Source organism: Pollachius pollachius, assembly GCF_949987615.1.
Source record: "Pollachius pollachius genome assembly, chromosome: 8".
Taxonomy (NCBI): Eukaryota; Metazoa; Chordata; class Actinopteri; order Gadiformes; family Gadidae; genus Pollachius; species Pollachius pollachius.
In genome coordinates this window covers 2106288-2134041 of record NC_136941.1, presented here as the reverse complement: position 1 = coordinate 2134041, position 27754 = coordinate 2106288, and the positions used below count along the sequence as shown (strand labels likewise).

Sequence of the window (27754 nt, the reverse complement as noted above, 5' to 3'; positions counted from 1 at the left end):
GGGAACAAGTGGTTAGGAGATGAGTCAGGAGCACGACATGTTGATTGAGTGCTGAGTCGTTTGGTCGTCTCGTCTTGAGGCTCCGGGACGCATGTCTTTTAAAAAAGGCCTCTTGTTGGAGTTCAGTGGGTAGAAATGAAACGGGCGGGTGGGTGTCGACGCAAGCGCAGCCGCCATCTTGTGCAGAGGATATTTTTGTCAAAAGTCACGTTGAGATTCTGCCTTTGAAAATGGGTTTAATCGGTTGACTTCTTTACGGTACTGTTCTGCTGAGACGCCCTCGTTTCCGTCTGGCATTAAATGAAGCACAGACACATGTCATTAGTAAAGTGTTACATACTGCCCCTATTAAAGTGTTACGTTATGCCGCTAGTAAAGTGTTACATACTGCCCCCTAGTAAAGTGTTACATACTGACCCCTATTAAAGTGTTACATACTACTCCTAGTAAAGTGTTACATTCTGCCCCCAATTACGCTCTGTGATGTGTTCCAGTTCGAGAAGCCGTCTCGTCACTCCAAGGAGGCTGCAGACCGACTAAAGGCCATCCCTCGCTTCTGCTTCCCTGACGCGCTGGACTGGAAGCCGTCTTCGGACATGACCAGGTACCTGATCCTCTGACCAGGTACCTGATCCTCTGACCAGGTACCTGAGGCTCTGACCAGGTACCTGATCCTCTGACCAGGTACCTGAGCCTCTGACCAGGTACCTGATCCTCTGACCAGGTACCTGAGGCTCTGACCAGGTACCTGATCCTCTGACCAGGTACCTGAGGCTCTGACCAGGTACCTGATCCTCTGACCAGGTACCTGAGCCTCTGGCCAGGTACCTAATCCTCTGACCAGGTACCTGAGGCTCTGACCAGGTACATGATCCTCTGACCAGGTACCTGAGGCTCTGACCAGGTGCCTGAGGCTTGGCCAATGGCCCCAGCCCGCTTCAAACCACAAGGGATTTTAGTCAGCTGTCTGTTTCCTAAAGGAACTAGGTCAGAGTTGTTGGAATAATAAAAGTCTGTTCAAAATAACCCGAAAGCAAGTTTGGTGCCGTAGTCAGCGAAAAAAGCCAACAGTGACATGAAATTGTAACCTTTGATTAATTCTCTCTCTCTCTCTTTCTCCCTGTCCGTCTGTCCGTCTGTCTGTCTGTCTGTCTGTCTGTCTGTCTGTCTGTCTGTCTCTCTGTCTCTGTCTCTCTCTCTCTCTCTCCCCCTCCCCTAGTGAGACCTTCTCCTTTGTTCTGACGGGTGAGGACGGCAGTCGCTGGTTCTGCTACTGTCGCAAGATCCTGGTGAGTCCCTAGTTAGTGTGTGACTCATCGCGTGTGCGTGCGTCAGAGGGTTTTGTGTGTTGTGCGATAGACAGTGTTGTTTATGTTTGTTGGCTTTGTGTGTTTTAAGAGTGTGTTGTTTGTGTGTGAGTGAGTATTTCTAGAGTGTGTGTGTGCGTGTGCGTGTGCGTGTGCGTGTGTGTGCGTGTGTGTGTGTGTGTGTGTGAGAGGGAGTGGGGTTGGTGATGCAAAAGCGATTATTGCTATCCAACCTAATAAGGATTTTTTTGTTTGTACAGTCTATACAATAGTGACTGTACCCTAGGACTGGTCTTGGCCTCACTTGTGTCTTTGATCCAACTCCTGCTAAATGTAGATGAAGACATCACGACGGCTGCAGAGTCCTCGCACCTGTTGGCCTCTTTGAGGAAAAGGGCTGCTTCACTTTGTTTTTCTGTTGAAATTCCCGGTTTTACAAGGAAACTGTACTCCCTGGTCTCCCACCGTGAGCCTAGCCCAATGCTAACATGGTCTCCCACCGTGAGCCTAGCCCAATGCTAACATGGTCTCCCACTGTGAGCCTAGCCCAATGCTAACATGGTCTTCCAACGTGAGCCTAGCCCAATGCTAACATGGTCTCCCACCGTGAGCCTAGCCCAATGCTAACATGGTCTCCCAACGTGAGCCTAGCCCAATGATAACATGGTCTACCACCGTGAGCCTAGCCCAATGCTAACATGGTCTCCCACCGTGAGCCTAGCCCAATGCTAACATGGTCTCCCAACGTGAGCCTAGCCCAATGCTAACATGGTCTCCCAACGTGAGCCTAGCCCAATGCTAACATGGTCTCCCAACGTGAGCCTAGCCCAATGCTAACATGGTCTTCCACCGTGAGCCTAGCCCAATGCTAACATGGTCTTCCAACGTGAGCCTAGCCCAATGCTAACATGGTCTTCCACTGTGAGCCTAGCCCAATGCTAACATGGTCTCCCACTGTGAGCCTAGCCCAATGCTAACATGGTCTCCCAACGTGAGCCTAGCCCAATGCTAACATGGTCTCCCACTGTGAGCCTAGCCCAATGCTAACATGTTCTTCCAACGTGAGCCTAGCCCAATGCTAACATGGTCTCCCACCGTGAGCCTAGCCCAATGCTAACATGGTCTCCCACCGTGAGCCTAGCCCAATGCTAACATGGTCTCCCACCGTGAGCCTAGCCCAATGCTAACATGGTCTTCCACTGTGAGCCTAGCCCAATGCTAACGGTGCTACGGTAACCTGCTCCCGAGCATTTTGCAGATGCCGTCACACAAGGGTGGCTATGGTATAAGATGCACGTCATCAATGGGCAGGTAGGGGTCAAAGAGCCCTACAGGTACACTGCGCTCATCGGGGTTCGAACCCGTGGCCTCTGGGCCAGCCCCTCACCACCAGACCTCTGTGCCTTTCAGCCCAGTGGGAAGGGGAAACGCCTCCCGGAAGTCCACTGCATGGTCAGCCAGCTGGGCTGCTTCAACCTGTTCGCCAAGGTGAGAACCCCGCCCACCACCGTGACGCCTGACCAATCACACAGCACCTGGCTGACCAATCACATGGCACTCATTTTATTGACCAATCACACTGCACTCATTTTATTGACCAATCACACAGCACCTGGCTGATTGACCAATCAAATGGCAACCAACTTATTGACCAATCACAAAGCACCTGGCTGATTGACCAATCACACAGCAACAGGCTGGTTGACCAATCACACGGCATCTGGCTGATTGACCAATCACACAGCAACTGGCTGGTTGACCAATCACACAGCACCTGGCTGATTGAACAATTACACGGCACCTGGCTGATTGACCAATCACACAGCAATTGGCTGGTTGACCAATCACACGGCACCTGGCTGATTGACCAATCACACAGCACCTGGGTGATTGACAAATCACACGGCACCTACTTCATTGACCAGTCACACGACCCCTAAACCAGACAGAGCATCCCACCTCTACAGGCAGGGCCTCTGACCTCTGGTGTCGTCAGGGGAGTGCTCAGGGTGAAGCTGAGCTGCTATTGGCTGAGGTCCAGCTGTAATCCCCAGTAGAACAGGTGGGAGAGGCCACGCCCTCAGAGCTTTTGTGTCTGGTAGGGTTCAGAGAAAAGAGGGACGGGAGGATATAATCCCTCTCCTTCTGGGAGGGGTGCAGGCGAACAGGTTCTCGCCCTGCACACACACACACACACACACACACACACACACACACACACACACACACACACACACACACACACACACAATAGGTGCACCTTGCCCTGCCTTTACAAATCCCATCTAAGGGCCGTGCTACTCTTTCATCAAGGTGTGTAATTAAACGTGTGTGTGTGTGTGTGTGTGTGTGTGTGTGTGTGTGTGTGTGTGTGTGTGTGTGTGTGTGTGTGTGTGTGTGTGTGTGTGTGTGTGTGTGTGTGTGTGTGGGTGTAGATCCTGGTGGAGGTGGAGAGACGGAGAGAGATCTGTCCAGCACTCGTTCACCCCTTCATGCGCAGCGTGATGGAGGCCCCGTTTCCCGCCCCCGGACGCACAATCACCGTCAAGAGCTTCCTGCCCGGCTCCGGCAACGAGGTGAGCCTTACTTGGAGTTGTAGTTCTTTTGCAGCCGTTGTGGAACTACAATCAGATATAAAGCGACAGAAATGCGCTGATTTGCACACACTAGTGTCACTACTGTTTAATGCCATGGTCTCACTCTACTGTAACTACGGTATTATATTAGTTATATTTTCCTTTTTAATTCTGATTGGATAACAGTTGCATCCACAAGGTAGTGGTCTTGTTTAATTCAACTGGTTGAACAAGGCATTGAAACTGGGGTTTGATTTCCACTTCCCCCCCTAGAATCAACAAAGTGACATCTTATCAACCACAGAACGCATCTGAAAGCGCCTCAAAATCATGGATTAGAAATAGGAACAAAGAACAGTTCACTAGAATGAAAGGGCTTCTCCTATTGGCTCCCCAGGTGCTGACCCTGTGTCGGCCGGTGGACTCCCGGCTGGAACACGTGGACTTCCGGACCCTTCTGCAGTGCCTGAGTGTGGAGCGGCTGCTGCAGGTGTTCAGCTCCCTGCTGCTGGAGCGCAGGGTCATCTTCATTGCTGACAAGCTGGGGTACGCACCACCGCTATTTGTCACTCACCGCGCTCCTCACAAGCTTATTGGACGATTTTAAATGGAAACATTAATTGAATATGACAGTGGGTATTCATATATATATATATATATTATTTATATATATATATATTCTAAGAATATATTCTAAGAAATAAAGTCCTGCTTCCGACAAGATCAAAAATGGACAAAAGTTGGGATGCTAGCAGCTGACAATACCTATGATTCTAACCAACCCTCAGCCAAGCCATGGAATACAGCTATCTGGAGAATGTGCAGAAGCTCAGTCCATAGATTACAGTAGCAGATACCTAGCTTACTGGTGTATCCATCTGTGGTTGTCAGTTAAGCTAATTAGCTTATCTTCTGTCGTCCCAGGGTGTTGTCACGGTGTAGCTAACTAGCATATCCTCTGTCCGCTTAGTGTGTTGCGTGGTGTAGCTAACTAGCATATCTTCTCTCCCCTTGGTGTGTTATGGTGTAGCTAATTAGCATATCTTCTGCCCTCTTAGTGTGTTGTCGCGGTGTAGCTAACTAGCATATCTTCTGCCCTCTTAGTGTGTTGTCGCGGTGTAGCTAACTAGCATTACTTCTGCCCTCTTAGTGTGTTGCGTGGTGTAGCTAACTAGCATATCTTCTCTCCCCTTGGTGTGTTGTGGTGTAGCTAATTAGCATATCTTCTGCCCTCTTAGTGTGTTGTCGCGGTGTAGCTAACTAGCATATCTTCTGCCCTCTTAGTGTGTTGTCGCGGTGTAGCTAACTAGCATATCTTCTGCCCTCTTAGTGTGTTGTCGCGGTGTAGCTAACTAGCATTACTTCTGCCCTCTTAGTGTGTTGTCGCGGTGTAGCTAACTAGCATATCCTCTGTCCCCATAGTGTGTTGTCGCGGTGTAGCTAACTAGCATATCCTCTGTCCCCATAGTGTGTTGTCGCGGTGTAGCCATGCAGTGCTGGCGCTGCTCTATCCCTTCATCTGGCAGCACACCTTCGTTCCAGTGCTTCCGGCCAGCATGTTGGACATCAGCTGCTCTCCCACCCCCTTCCTCATGGGGGCGCTGGCTCCCTGCCTGCCTCAGCTGCTGGAGCTGCCCATCGAGGAGGTCCGTTGCTCCTAGAATGACGCAATGTTTTATTAACTGCAACTTTGTTTGCTGTGCGTTTGTCGTTCGTAACGGTAACACAAAGTGCTTGACAAGGGAAACGACTCAACAAGAACGAGACATTTGTTTATAGTTTGAGATGTTATATTATTGCAAATTTTTTCAACAGGTAAATGCATGCAAGACAAAAAGTACAAAGTAATTTCTCAAAGACATAGCATAATTTGGTACGGCAACAATGTCCTCATATTTTTTTGCAAACCTTAAAGTCAAACTATTTACATAACAATGTAAATAGTTGTACTTTGTATGGTATGATTTTGAAATTATATTTCTTCTTTCCTCTTCAGGTGCTCATTGTGGATCTGTGTGCGGACAAGTTTGTCGTTCAGGTGTGTATGTGTGTTTGTCTTGTGTGTGTTTGTATCCTTATAAAAGGGGAATGACAGGTCTGTCAGCTAGAATCAATAGGAGGCCGGTATGAAGCCCTTGCCTGAACTTGTCTTTTTTTTTTTACCCACAATGCACTTCAATGTGACAGAGACAAATTCCACATTCCATACTCGATCATTGCTTTAGAAAATGTTGCAACAATAATGGTTGAGGGTCGATTTTACACAATAATAGTATAATGTATAGATAGTATAGTAGAACTCTATAGTATACGTCACCTGACACAGTGCACACCCTCCCTCCAACTCTAATACAGTGGTTACAATTTGTCAATTCAATTTCAATTTCAATTCAATTCAATTTTATTTGTATAGCCCTTAATCACCATTACAGTCTCAAAGGGCTTAACAGGCCAAATATTTATGACACCCCCTTTACCCAAGCCCCCACGAGGGCAAGAAAAAAACTCCCTTGAAATTAGCAAGGAAGAAATCTTGGGAAGAAACGCATAGTTGGGGATCCCTTCTTCCAGGGATGGTCAGGAGTGCAATGGGTGCCATAATTGCCACATAGGTAAATACATTCACATCATATTAAATTGGTGATGTGGTGCTGGCCGAATAACCATGAGGAGAATCCAGGCATCCAGCCCAGTCACCGCAACACTCTAGAACAGACAGAATAATGAATTAGAATGGAAAAGTACATAGTGGGAATGCTGCTGTATTAACAAACGCACAAACAAACAGAGTGGTCTTCACGTCGCATCTGTGTCGTTTTCACACTCCTATGTTCCAAACGCAAGATTGTAGAGGTGCGTTTTGAGCTTTCCTTTGAATAGCTCCACAGAATCATTTTCCCTGATCACTGGTGGCAGCCTATTCCATAGGAAGGGGGCTCGATAGGCAAACGCTCTCTGTCCAGCCGATTTCTTTTTAACCTTCGCCAGTGAAAGAAGGCCAGCTCCCAAAGACCGGAGGGACCGAGAAGGACTATAAGGAATGATCAGGTCCTTCAGGTAGAATGGAGATAATCCATGCAAGTCTTTATAGGTTAGCAGTAGCACCTTAAAATGTGATCTCAAAGTTATTGGTAGCCAGTGCAAAGGGGCGAGAATAGGTGTGATGTGATCAAACCTTCTCTGTACCATTCTGTACAAGCTGTAGACTTTTTGTGAAAGAGTTTGATAGTCCCGAGAACAGTGCATTACAATAATCCAGTCTTGATGAAACAAATGCATGAATCAGTGTCTCTGCATCCGCTGCAGATAACATTGGTCGGATTTTTGCAATGTTTCTCAGATCGAAAAAGGCAATTCTAGTTATACTTCTAACATGTTGGTCAAAGCACAGTTGAGGGTCGAACAGGACACCAATATTTTTGACAGATGCACTCTGTGGGATGGCGAGGCCATCCAACCACAGTGAGACATCCTCAAATTCTCTCTGGTCCCGCTTTGAGTCGATAATTATCAGCTCTGTCTTCCCAGTGTTAAGCTGTAGGAAGTTCTGTGACATCCAGCTCTTCACCGCAGCCAGACATGACTCAACCCTCTGAATCTGGGCCGAGTCCCCTGAATCTACAGGAATGAAGAGCTGGGTGTCATCCGCGAAGCAGTGGAAACTAATTCCGAAGCTATGGATAACGTCACCCAAGGGAAGCATGTAGATTGCAAAAAGTAATGGACCAAGGACCGACCCTTGTGGTACGCCAAAGCGTAGTTTGCAGTGCTTCGATTTTGAACCCTCATGGAGCACAAATTGTGTTCTATCTGTGAGGTAGGATTCAAGCCAGCCAAGAGCCGTACCCCAGAAACAAACATAGTGCTCAAGATGGTAAAGAAGAGTGCTGTGGTCGATCGTGTCGAACGCAGCACTCAGGTCCAGCAGCACAAGCATTGACCTTGTATTTGTATCCAAAGCAAGAAGGATATCATTTACAACTCTTGTCACAGCAGTTTCAATTGAGTGGAAATTCCTGAACCCCGTTCCTCATCAGATAATCGACGATTTGCTTTGCTAGAATCCTTTCCTGTACCTTGGAAAGGAAGGGCAGGTTCGATATTGGCTGATAGCTCCTGACTAATTCAGGATCTAGGCCAGGCTTTTTGAGTAGCGGTTTTATCACCGCAGCCTTGAAATTGGACGGAACAATTCCTGTGGAAAGCGAGAGATTCATAAGCGAGAGGATTGCAGGCACCACCGTGGGAAGAAGTTCCTTGATAACCTTGGAAGGGAGAGGATCCAACATACAAGTTGTTGGTTTCGATGCCTTTATCACCCCCGTCCTGCCCCGCAGGATGTGTAGGAGAAGTTGCATGGCAAGCGTCAATTTCCTCTCTTAATTGATTGAATGTTATTCTCAAAGAAATCCATGAATTCACCTGCCACGATGGAGGAGCCTATGATCTGAGTCCGTTTCTGAGTCAGACTCTTCACCGTGTCAAAAAGAAACTTGGGATTGTTTCTATTCAAGTTGATAATACTGGAAAAGTAGGCGTTCCTGACAGTAGTCAGCGCACCCTTATAGGTTGAGCAGAATGTTGTGCCATGCAAGATGAAAGACCTCAAGTTTAGTCGAGCGCCATTTGCGTTCAAGGATTCTGCAGCTTCGCTTCGCTTGTCAAGTAATATCCATTTGACTCCATCTCCCATGATGCACCAGCTGGGGGACGAGGACTGCATCCTGCCCAGTAAGCTGCAGGCGGCTCTGCAGCAGGTGCTGGAGGAGAGAGAGCTGATCCTGGGGCAGGAGGCGGAGCAGGAGGGGGCCAACCCTGGAGGTCAGTCCCCATCCTGGGACCCATGTGGAAATGAGTCCATTCAGAGACTCAAATTCTGCTTTTATTCTGTGGTATAAATGTAATGCTCTGCATGGTATGCTAGCGCAGGGGCGTTTCTAGGTTTCTGAAATATCCGGGGCTTAGCCCAGATATAAAGGAAAAATGGCAAAAAAAAAAAAATGCTTTATTGCGCATGCGAATCTTTTCATAATGCTTTACATAAATTTACAAAATACGCAGTTTATTATAGCTTTAAAAAGCTTCCTGACTGCTGTGCTGCTTATCCCCCGACATCTAAAGTTCCATTCAAGTTATTTCAGAGTAAATTGAATACAAGTGAGACAGACCTTACATATATATATATATATATATATATGACCGGATATAGGATAGGTTTATTCACTTGAGGTGGTGAACAGTCTGGTTATGTTTTTAATTCTCTATTCTCTAATTCTCTTGCCAGAAGGACTATCTTGAAGGACTGCTACTTTGAGATGCCCCTGGAATCCCCATGTTTGTTTCTAGTGTAAAGCAAACAATCTTTTTTTTTTTCAAAAAAAAATACGATTCGGGGCTAATTAAATAATATCCGGGGCTTTAGCCCCGGATGAAACTGCCTAGTGACGCCACTGTGCTAGCGTGTTGTTAGCATACCGAGTTTCACTATCATCCTGCACCCCCATTGAGAGGCCAGTTGCCACGAGGTTTGACATTTTTTTGCTGGGTGTGCACACTATAATATCAACAGCCTAACATGGTCATTGTCCTGAGGTATAGTTTTAATCAGATGTAACATGAGAACGGCGCGCCGTGGCCATGACCCTTGCTGAGAGACCGACGCGAGGCCTACAGTCCCCCTAGGGTCCCCCTAGCTTTAGGGTCCCCCTAAAGCTCCTTCACTCTAACCCAACCCCTTCACCTGAACCGCGCGAGGTCCTCAGCAGAGACCTCGTGTTGCCAGCCTGTGTGGTGCATGAACGCGCTAAAACAGCGGCGTTCATTGAACGCGTTCATATATTTGGTGAACGTGAACTGAACGTACTTGACGCTCACGCACTGTTTACCGGCTCCCGTGGATTAACTGCTGGCGGCATGCCAGCATGGCTTCAAAAAACAACGTAGCTACCGCTGAAGCCAATAGTGCATATGAATATTTGAAAGAGTTTTATGAACAAACGAGTACAGATTTGAACGGTAAAAGTCTGAACGTCAGCCACATCGGCAACGAATTTAAAAAGACGTTGAATTGAAGCATCCGACCAGTCTTGTGTCGGAAATATTTTTGACATAAAGACGGTCGTCAAGATAAGCATTTGAGCCAACAAATGCAAAGTCCATCCACCCAAGTCATCCTGGCCGGCCGCTGTGGATAGCTAGGTTTTTCACTGTCTGCATATTATGGCACATTGTTTAAGGGGTAAAACATATACCGTATTTCCCTCACTATAACGCGCACCGGATTATAAGGCGCACCTTCAATGAATGACCTATTTTAGAACTTTTTTCATAAATAGGGCGCACCGGATTATAAGGCGCATAGCATAGAAGATACTGCAGTCAAACGTTTGACTGGGGATGCGTTATGCATCCACTAGATGGAGCTGTGCTAATTGTATAGCTCGTCACGCGCAACGCAACTGTGAGGACGAGTTGCTGCATTTAGCAGATATAAAACTGGAACCTTTATGACAAAAAAGTAAAACACAATTACGCAGTTCCAAACCTTAGATTTTTTAAATATCTTGCAAACGTGAATGATACAAAGTAGAGCATCGCACCCTCGAATCTTGTAGTGTGGCCAGTCTTCCGCCCGATTTCCTGGCTCTGTGATCGTATAGTGTGATCTTCCTAATAGTGGAGGAATATCTGTCGTGTGGTCTTAACCAGCCATAAAGGGAATGTCAACAAAACAGTCAGACAAAGTCAAACTTTATTAAGCGTTCTGACAACTTTGTTCATTTGTAAACACGAATTGATCCATATATAAGGCGCTCCGGATTATAAGGTGCACTGTCGTTTTTTGAGAAAATTACCGGCTTTTAAGTGCGCCTTATAGTGCGGAAAATACGGTACTCACATTGTTTTTTCTTGGCTTTAGTAATCTTGATTCTACAGTAGTATACAGTAATTAATTTAGTTTGGGCCGTGAGCAGTCGATACGATTAAGGGGGGTGGGGTGGATGAGTAGGAGGAGGTTCTACTAAAAAATAATAGAATACGGCCCTAAATGTAAACGTAGAATAGAATTTAAATAAAGAAATGACTGTGAACAGTTAATTTTCTGGGACTGTAAACTTAGTTCAAGATTGTAAATTGTGAACCATGACCATGAACTAGTTAATTTTAAACCGTGTGAACTGAACTTTGAGCTAGCTCCGGTGAAGTGTGAACTTGCCGACAACACCGTCGCCGTCTAACCCCAGTGTCCCTGCCGCCCGTCCCCAGACCGCAGCGAGCAGCTGAGCGCTCTGGTGTCGGAGGCCTTCGTGCGTCTCTTCGTGGAGCTGGTGGGCCACTACCCGCTACACATGGCCGAGGCGTCGGCCGGCACCCGCGAGCTGCAGCGCGACGCATTCCGCAAGTCGCACCCGTCCCGCGGCGTGCGGCAGTTCCTGCAGCTCTTCATGGAGACCCAGATGTTCGCCGGCTTCGTCCAGGACAAGGAGCTGCGCAAGGGTGGGGGCGGGGCGGGGAAAGGTAGGCGGGGCCAAAGGTCCACCGATCGAAACGAGGCAGGGCGATGTTCTGGAGGGACATGATGGACACCTGCATCTAGTTGCTTTTCACAAACTCTCTTTATTTATTTCTCGCCTTTATTCCCTGAATCAAATCATTAGTATTTAACCCCACAGGGCCCTCCGTCTATCTGTAAACATCTTTGAGTTTATTTCCTGCTCCCTCATCTCCCTGATCTCATCTCAGTTCCGCCCCCTAGAGGCGCCCTGCTTGTAGTGCACTCCCCTTGAAGGCCTGATGCCAGACAAGATGATGCACCAGTCTAGCATCCTGCTTCATGCTGTGCTACAACATGCACTCAAATTTTCTCTTTTCCCTGCTCCCATTACACACCTAACTAATTGTTGAATCCAATGCGAATCGTCTGATCAGTCAAAGCACGCCATCAACAATCGAGTCTTCCTGAATCACACCTCTGTTCCCTCAGGTCTCTTTGAAGCGAGGGCAGCAGAGTATCTGGAGTCGTACCCGGAGCCCACCGGTGTGAACCGGTTCCTTAAAGGACTAGGTGAGAGCTGGTGCCTTCCTCACCTTGTCGCTATTTCAATGTTTAACATCCAGTCAAGTTTTCTGGTCAAAAGTGCTGTCAAACACTTGGTCGTTCTGTACAATGAAATGCTCACAACAAGGCAAAGGTTGTCTGTGTAGCAAGAAAAAGCAAAACACATAATAAGACTTAATATCAAAATTAAGTAATAATGAGCCTTGAATTAAAAAGCCATAAGTGTGTTTGATTTGCAACTACACTAATACAAAAAAAAAGAGTCCCTATGGTATTCCTATTATAAAATAAAGATGATGTTTGTGGTTGGTGCCCCTCCCAGGAAGCAAGATGAAGTTCCTCCAGATGAAGTGATCTTGGATCAAACCTCCATGTCTCCGAGACATGACGAAGAGGAGCACTGAGTCAGTCTGAGAAGGAAAAGGACATTGAAGCAAGTATGAATGGCAGCAGCAAAGTGTCCTTCAGACTATGGGGCCTTTAGCTTCCTAGCGGTTTGGCTAGCTATCGATCTAGTTCATTAGCGGTTTGGTAAGCTATCGATCTAGTTCATTAGCGGTTTGGCTAGCTATCGATCTAGTTCATTAGCGGTTTGGCTATTTATCGATCTAGTTAATTAGCGGTTTGGCTAACAATCCATCTAGTTCATTGGCGGTTTGGCTAAATATGGCTCTAGTTCATTAGCTGGTTGGCTAACTATCGATCTTGTTGTTTATTGGCTATATTCAGTCCTCCGTGACTGAACTGAACTTCAGCCAAAGATGCAAGTCAGGGGAAGAAACCTGGAAAATTAGAAATAAGAGTAACACTTAATAATCTCAGATTAATAGTTGATAATCTTGCAGTGCAAATTCATAATCTCAGAATAACAGTTGATCATCTCGTGTGTAACCTGATAATATTGCAGTAACAGTTAGTAACCTCATATTAACAGCTAAATTTAAAGAAAAATCGGATACTAAGATTCATCAAAGTCACTCGATTTTGTTAATAATCCTAAATAGCTGCTAATAAACTCAAGAGTAACTTCAAATACACTTATTACAACTCATTAGCTACGCATAATGATTTTTAGTGTCAGATTTCACAAAAACATACTTCATATTGTTTATAATGTTCACAAAGGAGGTTGTTTACATGTCTACTAACATTCCCAAACTCCCGTTCCAAGTGTGTACTGTTCAGTCGAAGTTATGGATCAGAGCGGTACTGTGTATCAGCCTGTCCCTCAAATCATGGACTCTGAAACGGTATCGCCGGTGAAAAACACCATTAGCATTCAGCCATTATGTGTTGTGTAAATAGTTATACTTTCATGGTATGATTTTTGAATGTATTTTATAGATGGAAGAAGACCTCAAAGAATGTTGTCTTTGATTCAGCTCTGTTTGAGCAAAAAACTGTAAATTTGACTAAATATCCATTTAAATGTTTTGAGTACATAAGACCATGGCAAATATTTATACTGCTCTGTAGAAATGTGACGTTCATTTCAAAAACCACTATTTTTGTCGCATTCCTTGTTTTGAAAAGGCTTTTATAAATCTTGCATTGATTTGTTTGACTTTTTGTTTATTTGCTCTGTTTACATCCAATGATTAATTTGTTGGGTTACTTCGGTTGACCAATTTTGTGGACCTTCCTCTGAATTTACTTCCTTCAGACTGGAGTTGTAAATACTTACGTGTACTTTGCACAATGTCATGATCCAATGTACAGTATTTTTCTATATTACTTTTAATTTTACGTATTTCTTATACTTGTTTGGCATCACAGAAACAACATTGAGCACAAATTGTATTTGTGCTCAATGTCGCCCCCTAGTGGTTGTTCCAGGGTTTGTATTGGAGGGCAGTTCGTGGCAGTGGTTCTAAACCGGTCTAGCCTCAGGAGGACCCTTATGTGTCGTTAAATCACGACTCAAAAATAAAAACTCTATTAACCAAAATTGCAGCAATCAACAATTCCTTCCTGTACTGTTAAGAACAATGGGTGAGCAGAAAGCTGCACATTTGAAATATTTGTTCATTCATGGGCTTCTCTCTAAAAAAATAAAGGTTTGGCATATGCTGTGGCATAACCTCAACTTCCATCTCTTATAAATTAACTCCCTGGTCCTCACAAATGTCTGCACATGGTCGTCTTATCAAGCAGGCGGTAAAATGAGAGACAAACCGGTTGGCTACGATCGGCTCATGTAGAAGTTTTGTGAGGCTTACGCAAAGCTGTTAGAAACTTCCTTCCTGAAATTCAATGAATACCAAATGACATGTTCCTGTTGACCAACCTATAAATAAATGACCTGCATGGACTCCACAAAACACTTTTATATTATTGGGTTAGGCGGCACTTCCTCTGGGCGATATTGCAGGATGCCTGGGGCAACATCCCATAAAAAAAGGTGAATCACTGAGATCATCACAGCCTTAACATGCTGGATCATTGATGGGTATAGTAGTGTAGTGAATGTGGAGAGATGCTAAGGCCATCCAAGGAGCAGTACAGAAAAAAGAAGCATACTACAAATGTGCTAAGAAAAAGGCAGAGCTGTAGTCTAGACCACCTTTGTCAAGTCCAAATGAGATAGACAGCCAGGACTGCGATAGAAAAAAAAGATTCCTCTTCGAGACCACTTACTACCTGTTTAAAATGTTTGTTATGCTAAAAACACAGTATATTAAGATAATCACTTTGCACTATTATTTGTAATGATCAAAAGCAAGTGCACAGTAGGATCAAATTAGGATATATATTTATATACATTTACTTTAAGTATCGCCTTTTCACTTAAAAGTCCATAATGGGTGAAGGAAAACTAGGGCTGAACGATTTGGCAGAATAATCGAATAGCGATTTTTTTCCTTATCTTCTGTATGACCAACACAACATTGTAAGCAGTCAATATATAAACTGCTCTTTCCTTTGCATTGAGATTAATTGATTGATATAACATCTTTATTTAACTAATGAATTGTTAAAGAAAACTTCTTGTATAGAGGGCCCGCTATTTGGTGCTACACTCCTGGCTGGGGTTTGGGGGTGTGAACGTTTATGGCTAACACCATATACGTTATCAGTACTGTAATTAGGCTATTTGGAGCCAAACATATAACGTTACAGTTCGGTTAAAGGGGACATTTTATACCACCAGGTGTGAGTGTGATTAGCCGTTACAAGCCGTTTTGAAAATGTGAAGCTTCTGACATCACAGGCAGGCGTGTCCACCCAGATGTGTGACGGATAGATGAGCAACGTTTGCTACGGTCCACTGGGTAGGCTGGTGGACCGATCTATCCAGCGCACATCTGGGTGGACACGCCCACCTGTGATGTCAGAAGCTGCACATTTTCAAACGGCTTGTAACGGCTAATCACACTCACACCTGGTGGTATAATATGTCCCCTTTAAACAGTATTTTGGGTCATTTTCATTGGGTGATGAAATTAAATGTGAGTCCACAACATCAGACTGGGTTTGGGGTGGTGTAGTGAGCTAAAGACAGTTAGCTTCAGCCAAAGTTAGCTTAAACTTGGTCGGTACCGCTACGCTACCTCCCACTAACCCTGTTGGAATTAAACAATTTTCAGCTGTCCAAATTAGTAAAACATATAGACAGAAGGAATGGAAAATAAATGTTAAAACCTTTGATTGTCAGCACCTGTCTGGGCTCAGTGACTCTGTGGCCTCCTGCTGGTTATTCTCGGTTTTGTCCACCATGTGGCTATTTTTGTAGTGCCTCTGACTCCGCCTCTCACCTGTACATCCTGCCGTTATCAGTTTCACATCCTTTTTCCTGCTCACCTGTTTGTCATTGTGTGTTAACTACTCAGCCTATTTATATCCTGGGATTAGATTGATTTTACGTTTGGTCTTGGCTTACCTAGTCAGTTCAAAAGGCCCTGTAGTCTGCCTGCCTGGCTCCTGCCAGCCTGGTTCCTGCCTGTTTTTGGACTTTGCCTGCGGTTCTGCCCTATGCCTGCTCCCTGACTACTCTTCGGAAGGTGACCTGTCTTTTCTTCCTTTGTTTGGATTGTTTCCCTGTCACAGTCTACAGTCTACAGCGGCCTTGTGCCCTTTTTGTGTTTTTGCAATCTTCCCGTGAGACCGGACTTTAGGTGGAGTTTCCAGGTCCCTTGTCACAAACAGACCACAAGCTAAGACGCAATGTTCAACCCTTTATTCGTGGGCTCTCATCACAGGATACCCCAACAACCAGCCCTTCTCTTGCTCCACTTGATCACAAACAATAATATGTATCTAACAATGTTTGACTGATACATGAAAGAAGGCAATTTACAAATGAAAGGTCCTGTCCATTTTTTCTGGTGGTAAAGGAATGACCGTTTTTTTTTAGGAGTACACAATCACCATCATATCTATTCATCCCAAACTGAACACGAAGCCACTGGCTGATGACCTAAAATATAAATCATCAAACATATAAGCAAATAAATCCCGTATAATTATCAAACCATCGTACTAAATTATACTAAAATGTTCAAATGAAAGAGGCCGATTGCGTCAGTAAGTTTGACTAAAAGAGCAAAAATGTATCTCACCGTGGGCACAACCTCTTGATTACTAACCTAGCAACACTATCACTTACACCACTGTGGCTTTTATGTAAGACACTGTTACGCTTATATCAAAGTATATTACACTATAAACTTTCTTCATAGGATATTTTAATAGTCTGACATTTAACAAACCAATAGGCTATACAATATAATCAATATAAATTTGGACACATCACTGTATTACAAAGTTAATTTAAAATTAATTAAATATAGATGGATAAACCAATAGGCCTATTTATTTATATATATTATAAAAAGGCCTATTGGTCTATCAATACCTAAGCTATATATTATTGTATGTACGTTTTTATTATACTGACGCACGTATATTTATTCTGTTCAATGAGATGTTAACTGATAACATAGGCTTTTGGTTGTGGTAGCAGCCATGGTGACAATGGCTGGCTGCCACAGGTCGCTCATTCAGCCATACCTCTGGTTGGTTGCGACCTATTTGCCGCCAAAAGGGTCGCGACCTAGTCGGTCAGCCTGCCAGAGCCAGCAGCCAGCGGCAGCCAGCGGCCAGCAGCCTGCCAGAGCCAGCGGCCAGCCGTGGCTGGCCTGTCGTCGCAGCCAGTCATTACGTCGTATAATTATCATACCATCGTATTAAATCATACAAAAATGTTAAAATGAAAGAGGCCGATTGCGTCAATAAGTTTGACTAAAAGAGCAAAAGTATCCCTGACCGTGGAGAGAACCGAACACCGTCCTAACCTAACATCAGTACCGCTTGTACCACTGTGGCATTTACGCCTAATCGTTGCACTTATATTAAACTATATCACTCTATAACGAAGAACTTTGTACATAACATACCTTATTAGGCTTAATGACATTTAACAAACAAATAGGCTATATACAAAATCTAAAATACATTATTTGAATACGCCCCAAATGACAACTAATATATCACTCTATAACGAAGATTTTTGTGCATAATATACCTTATTAGGCTTAATGACAATTAACAAAACAAATACGCCCCAAATTACAACTAATATATTTTATTGATACTGATAGACTAACGATTTCATCATTTTAAACTGTACTTCAATAGAAAAATAGAAAAATAATATTTGCAATAAAGAGCTGTAGGAAGCGTTCACCAGAGAGCATGGCTTTCTGGTACTTCAACTGTCGCAAAAAAAACGTTAATAACATGCAAATTAACCGATTAAGGAGCGCCCAAAGACTTTGAGCGACCAAGCCAGCCAGCGACCACAGCGACTGAAAGCAGCCAGACGAGCGACCAACACAGCGACCAATGCGACCTACGTCGCGACCATTGCGACCTACGTCGCGACCAATGCGACCTACGACGCGACCAATGCGACGCACGTCGTTGGCCACTCAGAGAGCTCGGCCCCACTGCCTCTCTGACTCCACTTGATCACAAACAATAGTATGTAACTAACAATGTTTGGCTGACACATGAAAGAAGGCCAGATAATGCTAATCCTAGCCCCCCAAAAGCTTCCTGATGAACTCAAGGAAAGTAGTAAAAAAAAAGTACAGGAATTACTTAAAAAAAACTAATACATTAAATGTAAATAAGATATCCTCAATCCTCAATCAAGCCTTCAAAGAAGTGATGTTACTAAAAGTTTAGCAGAAACACAACAACAAAAGATACTTGCATGGGTGAAACATGTACGTGTCATCGTCTACAAAATAGTTAGTAACGTTGTAAAAAAATCCATCATAAAGAAAATATCGTCTTCCTTGGCGGTCGCCCAAGAGAGGCGGGGCTTGGACCCAAGCCAATGTAACCGGTCTGGCTCTGCGTTGTGTGTTGTGGTATAGTGTAGGACACAGGGACTCAGTGTTTCACTTGCTGTGAAACGAACTGTGGCGACAGTGGCGTATCTATTTCTGCATGAAATAAATGCACAAATAATGCAGCAGCATTAATACACAGGACACTGCAGCACGTCAGTCTCCTCACAGCATCAAAACAACAAGTGAGCCTGGCCAGAAATGCCTTACAATACATATATTCAAATATATGAAGTAACAATAGTTCACAATACAGTCACACAAATTCAAATCCACCTGAAATCTATACACCACCGGCTAATTAATATTTTATATTAAAATAAAATACAACATGGGAGCAACATCAACATACCTGCATGAAATAAATGCACAAATAATGCAGCAGCATTAATACACAGGACACTGCAGCACGTCAGTCTGAAACGGCGGGAAACCAACAATGAACAGGCTGCAGTCACTGTGTGTGTATCCTCACAAGTGCTGCTAAACGGTGCGCTAGGCAAATAGTTCACTAAAACACTCAAAACTCTTGCAAAGCAAATGCATAGGAACATGCAAAACTCGACAACTTGCAAAACCTTTTTTACAAGGTGTCGAGTTTTCAAATACAGGCCTTTGAAACTATTTTCAGGTTTGAATTATGACAGGATTCTAATCCCATAGCTCTGGTCATAATTCTTCTCATGAAACAGAAAGTGGTAAGAGTGTGGTAAACAGGTGAGGAAGTCCCCCCCCCACCCAGTAATCACCACCACCACCACGTTTTTGACCTTGTCGCGTAGTAAGGAAGCGCATCTGGAAAACCACATTTGTATTTAAAATGCTGGGAACTGATATGATTTGAATGATATGATTTTGTTGGTATTTCTTTCAAAATGGCAGTTGAAGTGGTCATATCTATAAATCAATTATATATGATATATATATATATATATATATATATATTGTATGTTAATGCGTTTCTGATTTTCTTTTCATATTGTAGAAAAGCCATCTTGCCACAAATTATTACGGAGGAGATAACATACAAAGCACACCAAGAAAATAATTACTATATCCACTTTGTGAAGGAGTGAATCAAAGTAGAAAGAGCAGATTTCTGACCCCCATATATGTCGTCACTTACATGTACTCATATACGTAAACAATCAAATTTAATCAAAACATGAGGGATTTCTCTAAAATCCTAAACTTTTGTACAGCTGGGCTCTGGCAACGACATCATTGGAGTATTCATTTCCTTCGGTAGGCTCGTCCTCAGGCTCATAGCTAATAACAGCTTCGACTCCCTCGAAGTAGGACGCGATACCTCCTGCAGTCAAACATAAGGGAAAGTGTGTAGGTATGATTTCAGAGCTACTCTTTCAGTGTAATTTGATCAACATTGCATCGCTGTCCTCCAGCTATTAGTGAGTGAAAGGCGCTGTGAGAATATCTGTTCTGGTTGACCACACCTTTCTCTGTATGAGACTATTCCAATTTTATAGTAAAATGTAACACTTCCCAATGTCCGAGAAACATAGGGAGGGGGGGACCAGAGGGGTAGCGGGCATCAGCTTGGCAGTTGAATAAAAAATATTCCCCTCTTCTGCTCCTCTTCCTCTTCTGTAAGAGTGGAGGGAGTCGGTCGTCAGAATATAAACTAATAATAATTAAGGAATTAGACAAACCCTTCAGCTGCTGTTCTTTGGTCCACCTGGGACGATTGTACTGGATTTTTTGAATGAAATAAACCAGGATCCCAGTGGCTTGGTCCAGGTGCTCCTCACTGTTCCAGCCTCCTATTATTTGATGGTTACCTCCCTCTGGATCCACATTGATCTGTATAGGAGGAAGCCATTTTGCATATCACAATCATAGACACATTATCAGGTCACATTTGATAATTTACCATTTATTCATTTCAAACTAAATAAAAACAAATTTGCCATTGGGCGGCCTTTGGATGGTTTTTGTCCATCTGAGACTCAAGGCTTCATGCTTACATTCATAGCATTTTAGATGTTTGCTAGATCTAAATGTTGGGTCTGTTTGAGCCTCACGCCATGATAATATGCGATAGCAACCTAATAGAAATCTAGCCCTATTACCTGCATCAGTCCAAAGGACATATTATTGTCCCCCCAACCAGGTGGATTACTGTTGAAGATGATGTTCCCGGCACGGGATGCTCTAGAGATGATGGCAGCGATGAGAGCTGGGTCAACAGCATGCTTTTTTGCCACATTGTTAATGATGGGCCTATATCTTTCCATTCTCCCAGCATCGGTTTTAGCCAGTTCATGCGATGCTCCTACACCTTAGGACAGATTATATGTTTACAGTTCTGGTCTTGTCACTTTAAATGGGCAATACAACGTTCACAACATGACTCTCTCTTCAGGAAAATGGATGGCTTTATCTGATTGACCATCAGCACCTTACCAGTGATTTTCAGTCTGTCCTGTTGCGCGGTTTGGATCGACGCTCCGGACGTTTCTACCTTCCTGATGTCTCCGTACCCTAGACAGGTGGTTGATGTCGATGACATTATTATTGACAATGTTATCAACATATATACCATTCACTTGAATCATGTTGATCTCAATAGTTGTTTACTGATGTCTAATTGTGTGATGTCGGATTAATATTAATTCATATATTATTAAATACAAGAAAACTGTTGAGACAATGAAAATAATCTTCCTCTCGTTTTTACTGATAAGAGCATTTTAGAATTCTTACGAGTGTTGGATATATCTTTGGAGATCCTCGCAGCAGAATCAGTGACGTCTTGGCTGTTTCTGCTTCCTTCTCTCGTCTGTGACAATTAAAAAGTTTGTTCAAATAGTTTTGGTTTCACTCTTACTCAAAGCCACACATCAGTCACATGTAGAGGTAAAGAAATACAGAGAGAGTATCTGGACTCCCCATTGAGATGGACCTTCCTCCCAATAAACTGTCCTGCATGTGCCCCCCTCTCTCTCCCCCTGATGAAGGCTAGCTCTGGTCAAGGGCGTAGGAACCGGGGGGGACGGAGGGGACGTGCCCCCTCCAATATCGGAGACAGGCGCATTTGTCCCACCTAAAAATTATACCGGATCTGTCAGGTTTTCCGATATGTGTCCCCCCCCAATGTTAAACTCATTCCTACGCCCCTGGCTCTGGTACTAAAAGAGTAGGCCAGGTGGTCTTCATTGCTCTCATAATTCTCCCTAAGAGTGTGGTAAACCAGTGAGGACGACCTCCCCCCACCCAGTAATGTAGGCTACTCTATATAAAAGCCTTCACCACCACCACCACTGGTAAAATGAATTGCAACAGATTGGATTAGAATTTAAAGGTCCCATGGCATGCTACTTTATGGATGCTTTAATATAGATATTAGTAGGCCCCAAACACAGTATTTGAAGCCGTTCCCGAAATTCAGCCGTGGTGCAGAATTCCAGCCACTACGAGCCAGTCGCACATTGAGCTTTCCCCAAATGCGCCGTTTCGGTGTCTGTAGCTGTAATGCAAATGAAAAGGAGAGAGGCGGGTCAGGGAGGAGGGTGGGGGTGTGGCCCTGAGCATCTTGTGGCCACGGTACCATGCGCTCTGTTTACAGTGGATGTATCGCAATGGCGAGGCGCACACAGCCTTTAGCCGTGTTCTGTAAATATTGTAGAACACGCGGGAGTCCTGGAGCTCTATATCTAAATACTATCATATTATACATAGATATCTATATAATCTCATATATATTATCACTGCCAAAAGCTGTGTGAGCCTCCAGACGATATTATGAATCTCAAACGACCGTGTCGGGTTGTCCGACGTCTCTGGTTCTTCCACATCCACATCAATCTGAAGTAGACTGAACCATGACATGGAGGAGAAAGGGATTGTTGCCCGCGATTGTTGACCGCGGTTGTCTCCCGCCGGAGCCTCGCTGCCGAGGGACCACTGCCATGGCAGCGGTCAGCGCTTAGGCACCACCGCCTCCTGCAGCGCCGAGGCGCTGGTCCCTTGGCAGCGGGTCCCTTTCTCCACCATGTCGTGGTTCATGTACTTCAGGGAGTCAAAGCCAAAGTTCCTTTCCCCCAATTCCTTCTCAACCATGGCTGAGATAACCCCCACTACGAGTCTCGTTGTGGAAATACAAGAGACGTCATGCGTCATAACACCAACAGCAAAAACATGCGTTACAGTATGTGTAATTACACACACACACACATGTGGCGCTCGCATGGTCGTGTCTCATTGGCGGGCCAAATTCTCTTGGCGGGCATGGCAGAGAAAGGGGAGGAGCTTAGATCCTTTATGACAACATATTGGACCACATTCCAAATCAGTGCGCTTGAGCCTCAGTTTTTTCAAAGGCAAGCAGAACACCTAGAGCTTGTTTTACATCGAACGCAAGTTTTAGCCACTGGGGGATCATAGGCAGGCTAGGGGGACTCATATTTATGTCACATGAAGTGAGATTTTCATGCCATGGGACCATTAATGAATTGGTATTTATATATATATATATATATATATATATATATATATATATATATATATATATATATATATATATACCAGCATTGGGTTCTTTACAAGGTCATCATCTAATAACTCTACAACTGCCAGCTAGGGTCACATATATTATTTTGTTTGTTTCAAACGAGTAATAACACTTACCTTCTGAAGTCTTCTATAAACCAATGCTATAAAGTGATAAACAACACGTCAGGACAGCGGTCGATATCATTCAGCATAACCATGATACATGTTAGTTTTAATGTAACCATTAAACATGTTAGTTTAATGTAACCATGATACATGTTTGTTTAATGTAACCACATTTTTATTGTAACCATGACACATGTTAAAGTTTAATGTAACCATTATACATGTTAGTTTAATGTAACTATAATACAAGTTCGTTTTAATGTAATTATAATACATGTTAGAGTTCAATGTAACCCTGATACATGTTAGTTGAATGTAACATGAAACATGTTAAGAGTTGAATGTAACATGATACATAGAGTTGAACGTAACGCTTACCTCCCAGGACTGATAAAAATATGCATCCTATTATTATGAACACAATTGTCACATATTTAATACATGTAGAATCAGTTGAATCAGTTCCTGGTTTTATCTGCAACCCAGAATCACACCTGAAACCAGAAGGACAAAACCACGTTTAGTTCTAGAGTAGTACACTGGGTATTGGACTCCTGGTCTAAAGGTACTGGGTTCGAGCCCCAATGTCCCCAACCAACCTGTAGGCCTTCAGGAAGGTTCTGAAGCTAGATGCCTGACCCCTACCTGTTCCTAATGACCTGTATCTACCTGTGTCTGAATTCACTGGACACTTACTGGACACAATTACTAAATGGTAAATTATATATATTGTAAAGCATTAATCAAACTTTGACAATATCTAATTCTGACATTTATATTATTAAATATAAGAGTAAACAAACATAACATTATGACTATGGTATGTATTTTAAGAACAGGCAAAAAGCCACACATTATGTATTGCCCAGGCCTAATTCTAAACATACCATAATTGTACTGTATGTATTGAATGTTTAATTAACTCCACTTACATCGTGTGGGGTTGGCATGACAATGTGGCACCTGAGAATGTGTCTTTATCTGCTGAGTCACTACAGAAGAATCCATCCAGGATCTCACACTCAGCATCTGATGTTGGAGTACACTTCTTCTTCACCTTCAGACCTGTCAATCACAACAGTTACAGAGGAACCTGAGACAACCTAAGAGGACACAACTTCTGATATAAACATGAACAACACAACCTTTCCGATATCAACATGAACAACACAGCTTCTCTGATATCATCATGAACAACACAACTTCTCTGATATCAACATGAACAACACAACTTCTCTGATATAACATGAACAACACAACTTTTTTGAGATAAACATGAACAACACAACTTCTCTGATATAAACAACACAACATCTCTGATATAAACATGGACAACACAACATACTCATCAACACAACATATGGGGGTTGCATGGGGGGCGTTTCCATTTAATAATATAGATATACCTGTGTCACACTTTGTACAGGCAGTGCATTGCTTCTGTCCGCTAAGGCCTTCTTTGAAAGTACCATCGGGGCACTTTGAGCACAATGAATTGGTTGTCGCTGTGCAATCCCTACCAACTCTATATCCTGTTGGAAAGAATGTTTAAAATATGTTGTTTTCCAATGGATTTGGTTGAAGAAATCATACAGAACTATTTTGTACAAGAGCTTGACAACAGCTGGGTTAATGGACTCTTACCAGCAGGACATCCAAGGCAGCAGAACTGTCCCACTCTGTATTCATCGCTGGTACACGATGGTAATGCAGTACTAGCAACGCCATAAGTATTACAAACTGAACATATTAGGAACATCATTTGTAAGAACATGGTGGTCCGACTTTTCTTGAAGTTCAGAAACATCTGGAGAGAGATAAAAGAATATTCAGGAGTTAATAAATGTAATAACTTGTAACTTTAACACTTATCTCTAAACCAAAATAATATGAAGTTTGTAAACATTAGAGCTGTTAAGCAAAGAGTTGTTAACCTTGTCTGTCTGCATTAACTGTGATCTAATGCTTTTAATTATGCTGTGGTAAAGAAAATACATTTGTGAGATTGTTAAAAGTATGTCACAAATATAATGTACCACTTTATCTTCATTGGGCTACATCATTTTCTAGATTGATTTGGTCTTAGGATCCTTTGTTTAATATAGGATTTCTTTGGGTGAAACACTCCACCTTGCCCATCCCATATTAAACCCCAACACAAGTCATCTGGCTGCTGAAGATCTCAGGGCCTAGGGGCCAATCACCAGCCTGTAGGCCTGGGGCCTGCCCAATGAGCAGGCCCCAGGCCTACAGGAGGTCTGCACCTGGAGTTTGGGCTCTATTGATGGTTCAGCAGATGAGACACAGTGTATTGCATCGGTTTCAATGTGTGGTAGAAAATGGTCATGCTCTTAAAATTTGCCTCATAATAACAGAATGAGCCTCCATTCTGATAGGCGCCACAACAACAGATTTCATAAATCAAATAATATAATTCATGAAGAAAAAGTGATCTGTGCTGAGGTGACATTTACGTGTCACGCTGTCCACACGCTGATTCTAGGGGTGGGAGAGCAGACCGCCACTTGGTCACCAAAGTTGCAGTCTGTAACACAGTAATTACTGCTGAACTGGGAAGTGACACTTTTGGGTTCAAATCAAAATCTGAATAAGAGTAACTTCTCAAGGCTACAGTGTTGTGTGATCACAGAACACGTTCAATTAAGAGATATAGGTTATGAACTAAGGGGTCATTCATGAAACATCTGTAATATCTCCATGTGTGCCAGGACCACAAATGAGGCAGCAGGTTATGTGTGACCCCTCCTGTCCTCAACAGTACTATAATTTTATGATGCCCTTTGAGTTCTTGTCCAAGTTGGTGTTGGTGCAATGAATTTAATCCGCCATGTGGGGGCTAAACCGCATTCACATGACAGTATGCCTCAGTAACTTTTGACTAGGGTTGTCCTCGATTTGATTTTGCAAGGTCAAATATGAATCTTCATCCCAGACACATCATTGACGACCGAGCACCTCTACCAACAAATTCACTTTTCACAATATGATGACAACGTGCGCATCCATTCACGTCAATCAATTGGACAGAAAAATATAGTCTACTATTCGCCATAGTTATTATAAAATAGAAATATATAATAATAATGTGCCGTAATTAATACAAAACATAATGACCCAACCAGTGGCAGGTGTCTGTCATTTGACATTCATTTAATAACACTGCAATATCACTCATTGGGTTCGGGTCAACCCATCGGAATGTCCTGCTGGGTCGGAGAAGATTTGAGGTCGCCCCTAGTAAATACTTTTTTGGGGGGGTTGACTTAAAGACCAATGATAAATGAGGGTATAGAGGCTAGCCTCAACTGGTTGAGGCCCCAGGCCTACAGGAGGTCTGCACCTGGAGTTATGGCTCTATTAATGATGTTCCCAGGAGCCAGAATGTTTGTTGGAATATACAAATCCTATTTTATAATTACAACCGTGGAGGTCTTCGTTGTTTCTCCTTGAGCGAACTAAGTGAAAGCGAAAGTAAGAATGGCACTATAAACGTATCACTCTTTTTATGCAGTTATAGTTTTATAAACCTGACATGACGAGGATATCAGTTTTGACATAGACAGCGTTTATATTACCTTACAGCTAGGGTGGGTCATTTGGGAGAAAACGGCCATTGAGATTCCGTTATGTTCTCTCTGGTTCCTCCCTGCCGCGCTCTAACTGCTGTAGATCCTCCCTCCGAACGTCAGTTATGCGCGTTCATGTGAATTCAGTTACATTCAGCACTCGAGTTGAGGGGGGATGAGGGGGGATGTCATCCCCCTTTGGAATTAAAATGATTAAAATTATCCCCCTTCTGAAACAGCCATCCCCCCTTCCCATCCCCGGTTATTTTATCAATTATTGTGGAAATAATACCGCTATTTCATTATAGCGGTTTCCTTTTACAATTCGGGGCAACGTTACTTTTCCTAGAGACAGATTTGACAGCGATACTGCATTCTCAGGCAGTATGCTATTGCGCAAGCACGCAGGCACGCTTGCTGCGCGCCTGCGTGCTTGCGCAATAGTGCCTTCACGAGCTCTCATTCCACACCGTACGAGACAGACACTGGTAGAGTGAAGCTGTCTCTGCATCTCAGACATCGCTTCCGCAGGCAACTCTGTCCCCTTTTGTCCCTTTCATTCCAACCCGTGAGCAACGCTAGTCTCCCTCCTCTGCCGAATGCATTTTTGAAAAAAAAGAATAAGAATCAGTTTTTAAAATCCTTAAATGTGATGCATGCCTCCGAATCGTGTGATGCGTCCGATCAGCTGCGTTTGTATATAAAAATTAGAGCTGTCAAGCGGTTAAAATATTTAATCATGATTAATCGCATTTATGTCATAGTTAACTCTGATTAATCGCGATTAATCACAAATTCTTTCCTATGCTAAATATCCCTTGATTTCTTTCTCATTTTAATGCTCTTATCAACATGGAGAAGTGCATCAGCTTGCCTTGTGCAAATGTTTCTTTATTGAAAACAACATTGGCATACTGATCAAAAATACAAAAAAAATTACAAAGTGCAAAGGTAAACTAGGACTCAGCCTATAGTGCAATCAAACAAACATACTGCCTTGAACATTGCAGTCTTTTATTCTGAGCTAGGTTGTATTAAGTGGTATGAATATGTGGCTCATGGTTGCTTGTTATTTCAATAGCTCAAAAGTAAATATAAACTTTCCATTAAGAATCGTTTTGGCGTCCATGTCTGACTTTACATTAGCTTTTGGCCGTGGCTTGCCCCAACCGGTTTGTGTGCGGCGTGCTTGATGTTTTGTTTCCGGTGTAGCTAGATCCGGTATGGTGTA

At 43.5% G+C, this 27754-nt stretch overlaps 2 protein-coding genes across 7 annotated transcripts in view; one reads left to right on the top strand and one right to left on the bottom strand.

The window, feature by feature from the left end:
- Positions 1-14050, top strand: part of dennd2c (DENN/MADD domain containing 2C) — a 27045-nt gene extending 12995 nt beyond the window's left edge. Inside the window, exons 9-19 of the mRNA XM_079742543.1 lie at positions 495-604; positions 1220-1289; positions 2718-2795; positions 3743-3883; positions 4281-4429; positions 5352-5529; positions 5880-5921; positions 8587-8704; positions 11150-11401; positions 11868-11948; positions 12265-14050. Of these exons, the coding sequence (XP_079598669.1) occupies positions 495-604; positions 1220-1289; positions 2718-2795; positions 3743-3883; positions 4281-4429; positions 5352-5529; positions 5880-5921; positions 8587-8704; positions 11150-11401; positions 11868-11948; positions 12265-12296 (1251 nt within the window). The 3' untranslated portion in view covers positions 12297-14050. The remainder of the gene's footprint in view (positions 1-494; positions 605-1219; positions 1290-2717; positions 2796-3742; positions 3884-4280; positions 4430-5351; positions 5530-5879; positions 5922-8586; positions 8705-11149; positions 11402-11867; positions 11949-12264) is intronic.
- A 3460-nt stretch (positions 14051-17510) lies between these two features.
- LOC307079717 (uncharacterized protein) lies at positions 17511-26645 on the bottom strand. Of its 6 annotated transcripts, XR_013812067.1 has the most exons (13): positions 26533-26645; positions 24581-24743; positions 24343-24468; positions 23869-24001; positions 23315-23430; positions 22946-22971; positions 21747-21785; positions 21023-21098; positions 20723-20800; positions 20389-20597; positions 19969-20119; positions 18651-19610; positions 17511-18394 (listed from the first exon to the last, which is right to left on the bottom strand). XR_013812067.1 is itself a non-coding variant. In XM_079742209.1 (12 exons), exons 1-12 carry the CDS (start codon positions 26569-26571, stop codon positions 19477-19479), a joined length of 1290 nt encoding a protein of 429 aa, XP_079598335.1. In that variant the 5' UTR covers positions 26572-26645; the 3' UTR covers positions 17511-19476. The 6 variants fall into 6 exon arrangements, 5 of the variants coding, with proteins under 5 accessions (XP_079598335.1, XP_079598338.1, XP_079598337.1 ...); XM_079742209.1 differs by having other exon boundaries at positions 17511-19610; XM_079742212.1 differs by having other exon boundaries at positions 17511-19610; positions 23315-23341; positions 23900-24001.
- Positions 26646-27754: the final 1109 nt, after the last annotated feature.